The following is a 5,000-nucleotide window of genomic DNA, read 5'->3' on the forward strand; positions in this document are numbered from 1 at the left end:
TTTGACACATTTAAAGGTTTTTGTTTTAACCTCCTTTTATATTGAACAAAATATCACAGCAATCAGCCGCGTGGAATATTCATCACAATAATTAAACCTGACGCTGAAACAGCAGCCTGAGATATGTCCAGCTGCAGATCCTCTGGTAGCCACTGGGTGGTGCTGCTGTCACAGCTTAGTTTACATCATCTCTGATCGCCTGTAATTTACTGCAAATTCACCCTGAGCACAAACAGTCTGCAATCTGTTCCCATGGAGACCTGCAGGGGGCGGCGATGACTGAAGAGTCTTCACATACACTGGGACTGAAAACCCTGATCCAAAGGGGGCGCTCTGCAGACAGTCCAGGATGAACGTTAACAGGCTTAGAGAATAGTCCATATATTTCCATTTTTTAGATCTGTGTGTGCTACAGTCCTGTTCTTAAGTCCACTTGATTGATCCCAGCCTGGGCCAAGAGGTGGCGCTGAGCTGGGGGGGGCAGTTCAACAACCAATCAGAGTGACCAGGTGAGCACAGTGCATAAATATCTGTATTTCTTCTGTAAGCATGGAGGTCTGTGGGGACTGACTCTCTTTTGGAGCCAGCCTCCAGTGGACACTGGGGGGACTGCACACCGGCCGGCCTCTGTGGTCGGTGGAATACACCAGCAGCAGCTGCCGGGGTGTCTCCTGCTGGAGGACCAGGCTGAGCTCTGGCTTTGTGACCGTGTGGTCCCTGCGATGTCCCTCTGACCCGGACAGAGTCTCAGCCTCTGATTTGTCCACTTGTTGAGCAGGATCCAGCTGTGACCACATGTTGAAGTGTTTTGTTTTATTGATGACAGCGAAGTGTTTGAATCACTGTGTCGAGAAGCATCAAGTGAAGCTTCTCCTGTCAGTTCCTTCCTCTTCTCTGGATTCTCCTTCACATTTTTAATGGATCGATCTTTTTAATCAGAACTGGAACATTAATATATTTGTACTGCGGCGTGTTATCGATCATCCTGTCATGTAAATAAAGATATTTTGATCAAATATAAACAGCAGCAGTTTTCTCTCCGGCTCTTCATCAGGATCTCTCAGCTTCCTGTCGCCCCCTGCAGGCGCTGAACTCCGCCAGCAGGGGGCGCCCGCTCCTTTCTCCTAACCATCATAGCTGGTGGATGTTGGACAGGATGACTCACTCCGTTGATGGCTGAGATACGGAGCAGTGGGCGTTCACACTCTTCCCTCCTTGTTCTCATTTGACCTCAGACAGGAGACAAGCTGTTACCATGGAGACCAGCCCACACACACACACACACACACACACACACAATGATCATGCTTTGCACTGATCACACCACATATATTTTAAAAACTGATCAGATATTTCATCGGTTCAATATTTCATGACAGGAATCCTGTTTGTTTGAGCTCCAGGTTTTTTTACCTTCATTTTATTTTTTTTATTTATTGATTTTCAGATCAGATATTCTCGGTTTCAGGTCATTCTATAAATGGTGAAGAACTGACACTCTGCAGCTATTCACAAGAATATTAATGTCACTGTCGGTTGATTTGTTAGACTGTACTCGGATGTTTTGTGCAGCTGCCTGCTCTGAGTCTTCTGTTCAATATCTACACACAGTTTTTACTTCGCCCTCTTCTCGTCCCCTGAACTCGGCGCGGAGTGAGCGCTCCTCGCTGTCCCGCCCCTCTCTGCTGAAAATCATTCCACTACGTCAAGTCGTCCCGTCCGCTCGGTGAAGATGTCTGCGACGGGTTCAGGCGGCTGTGGACCCGGACCCGGACCCACCTCGGGCACCGGGTCCGGGGCTTCCAACCCCCGAAAGTTTAGCGAGAAGATCGCGCTGCACACTCAGCGGCAGGCCGAGGAGACGGCCGCCTTCCAGGAGGTTATGATGGACATCACCTCGACCAGGGTGAGTCTGAGACGGAGGCAGGAGGAGGAGAGCTGCCCGGAGGAAGAGAGGCCTCGCCTGGGCTTGTCACACTCCGGGAGGACGCTGTGTTCGGGCTCAGCGGGGCGCGCTGCTCGGCCTCGGTGCCTCCACGGTGAACCGCGGGGTACAGAGACACGGTGTGCGGGGTTTGTGGGCCGTGTGCGGCCGGCGGAGCGTCTTGTTGCCTCTTGTTGTTCATTTCCGATACGTCGTTAGCGCTGCTAGCCGAGCTAGCTGCCGCGGCTAGCTCGGCTTGTTTACTATGTTACGTGAGCGGCGCTGTCACCACGCTAGCCCCGACACGAGCTCCGCTCAGCGGCCCGGTGCTGCCGAACACAGCAGCAGAACCTCACGTTAAAGGACTCGTTCTAAAGGTCGTTTCATTATTATTCTCATTCTGGTGAATTCGGCTTTAAACGAGCTTCACAAAGCGGCCTGCTCCTGCTCCTGCTCCTGCTCCTGCTCAGCTAGCTCCTCTAAACTTTAAGAAGCCGTGTGTTTACATTAGAGTGGTGGTTTCTGTGCGGACCATCCACAGGAGGAGGCCTGTGACCTCACAGGATCATGGAGGAGTCTGTCAGGAGGAGTCAGAGTCTGTCAGGAGGAGTCTGAGTCTGTCAGGAGGAGTCAGAGTCTGTCAGGAGGAGTCAGAGTCTGTCATGTCAGGAGGAGTCTGAGTCTGTCAGGAGGAGTCTGAGTCTGTCAGGAGGAGTCTGAGTCTGTCAGGAGGAGTCTGAGTCTGTCAGGAGGAGTCTGAGTCTGTCAGGAGGAGTCTGAGTCTGTCAGGAGGAGTCAGTGTCTGTCAGGAGGAGTCTGAGTCTGTCAGGAGGAGTCTGAGTCTGTCAGGAGGAGTCAGTGTCTGTCAGGAGGAGTCAGAGTCTGTCAGGAGGAGTCAGTGTCTGTCAGGAGGAGCTCTGCTCAGTTCTCCTCATTGTATCAGCTAGCTTCCATTAGCTGTGTGTGAAGCAGGGGTACCTGTGTCAGCCGGTCTGTGGTGTTCACGGCTCTAGAACATTTCTGAACTTTGTCTCTAACTTTTATCAATGGATCAATATCTGTGTGTCTGTCACATTATTCATATTTCATAGAAGTCAGGCTCTGGGCAGGTCACCCTCATACAGCTGCTGCTGTGGTTGTTGTGGTTGTTGTTGTTGTTGTTGTGGTTGTTGTGGTTGTTGTTGTTGTTGTTGTGGTTGTTTAGTGTTTAGAGTGCCTGGATTATTTTGCATGTGTGTTTCAGTGTCAGGTGTGTGTTGCTGTTTCTGTCAGGTGCACTAAGGTGAGCTCTGCCAGTCCAACCACAGCATGTGTTTACTGAAGCTCACTGTGATTAACTGCTGCTGCACACACACACTCACACACACACACACACACACACACACACACACATATCGCAGTAACACACACGAGACCTCTTCATGCACACACTTCAGTGTGTGTTGGTGTCAGCAGGCGCACGGTGAGGGGACAGATGTGTGTCTTCATTACATAAAGCCCAGCAGCTTCATGTGTTGTTGCTCTTTACTGTCCTGACCCCTGAACACACACAGCTGAAGGTGGATCAAGTTTAAAAAAGGTTTTAAAAAGGTGGATGTTTGAGAACCAGGCTAGTTAAGTAGGCTCTGTTAGTCTCGGTCCACAGAGGGGACTTCACCTCTGGTTCGTCTTTAAAGGAACGTTTTCAGGTGAGAGGTGTCTGCAGCAGAGCCGGGCCTCAGACTGGTTCACTGTGAATGTGACGAGCGCTCACACCTGTGTTTCCAGGAGGCGTGTCCTCTGTGAGAGCGCCGCCGTCTCTGCTGTCGCTGCTCGAGCTCAGGTCTCAGTGTGTGTCTGATCAAACCTGATCTGGGTCCTCTAAGACCTTCACCGCTCAGCGTGGTTTAACTTCCCAGCAGGTCTGAGGTCGGCAGCCATCTTTCACATTCTGGGTGTCGCCATGGAAACGTGTGCTGCGGTTTGTCTCAAAGGAAATAAAGGGCTGATCTTATCAGATGACAGAAACGAGGCTCGGCGTCCAGCAGTCAGAGTGAGTCCCTGACTGATGAGGAGGCGAGGAGACGAGGAGGCGAGGAGGCGAGGAGGCGAGGAGGAGAGGAGGCCTTCAGTCATAAACTGAACGTCTGACACATCTCTGAGCCTTTCAGGGGCGCCGTGATGCCACCAGGATTTAGAGCTTTCTAAAGGAGCTGTGTTAGTGTGAGCAAGGGATGCGCTGCACAACAGGCGGTCCGAGAGAGAAATGACGTCATTTTGTGGGCGTAACGTCGGCAGGGGGGGGGGGGGGGGGTTCTCTGTTCTCTGGAGTATGGATCCAGCTTAACACCTTAATACAAAGGAGAACTCCACAGGTTGTTTAACTATTTGCACACCAGTGTTCACTCTGCAGGTCAGACAGAGACTCTCTGAATGTTGGTCATGTGACTCCATCATGGCTTCCTGCTGGGTGCTGAGGAGGACAGGACTGGAGGCTTTTAGCTCAGACTAGAATAAAGAAGTTTGGTGAAATATCTGAGGCTCAGATTTGGATGTAATTTATACACGATGTGTTCAAGGACCCTCTGAAAGAGTTCAGCTAGATGTTACACACACACACACACACACACACACACACACACACACACACACACTGCCCTTCTCCTTCACTTACTGACAACAACACCCATCACAGTTTTTCTCTTCTGGGAATTCACTCACTCACACACACACACACACACACACACACTCACACACACACTCTCACACACACACACACACACACTCACACACACACACTCTCACACTCTCACACACACACTCACACACTCACACTGCAGCAGGGGTGTGTGGGTGGTCCAATCAGCTAACAGCATCAGGGTGTGTGTGCTGGTGGCAGCAGCAGCTCCGTGTCAAAGCTGTACAGCGTTGATATGCAGCTTAAACATCACAGGCAGTTTTTCAATTTGTGCAGGAGTGAGCAGAAATCAGAGACACACACACACACAGCAGGGTTACACCACAACACAACATGTCAGGTCTGAACACAGTATAAATGTCCTGAGCACATGAAGCACCGTGGCTGCTGCTCTGCTCT

The 5,000-nt window shown here is 51.0% G+C and overlaps 2 protein-coding genes across 6 annotated transcripts in view; both read left to right on the top strand.

The window, feature by feature from the left end:
• slc39a3 (solute carrier family 39 member 3) overlaps positions 1 to 1,022 on the top strand; it is a 5,534-nt gene extending 4,512 nt beyond the window's left edge. The window contains exon 4 of the mRNA XM_028425090.1: positions 1 to 1,022. This exon is cut by the window's left edge and continues 703 nt beyond it. The gene's annotated coding sequence lies outside the window, so the exon portion shown is untranslated.
• Positions 1,023 to 1,684: 662 nt separating this feature from the next.
• LOC114448229 (CREB-regulated transcription coactivator 2) overlaps positions 1,685 to 5,000 on the top strand; it is a 19,174-nt gene continuing 15,858 nt past the window's right edge. For 3 of the 5 annotated variants that reach the window (XR_003671895.1, XR_003671896.1, XM_028425060.1), the window contains exon 1: positions 1,733 to 1,906. Coding sequence is in view for 3 of the 5 variants with exons in the window: in XM_028425060.1 (XP_028280861.1) it covers positions 1,733 to 1,906 (174 nt within the window). In the remaining 2 variants the exon portion in view is untranslated. Of the gene's footprint in view, positions 1,907 to 5,000 lie in introns of all 5 variants that reach the window. The other 2 variants (XM_028425059.1, XM_028425061.1) reach the window with 1 other exon arrangement.

Source organism: Parambassis ranga, chromosome 16 (genome assembly GCF_900634625.1).
Source record: "Parambassis ranga chromosome 16, fParRan2.1, whole genome shotgun sequence".
In the NCBI taxonomy this organism is placed as follows: Eukaryota; Metazoa; Chordata; class Actinopteri; family Ambassidae; genus Parambassis; species Parambassis ranga.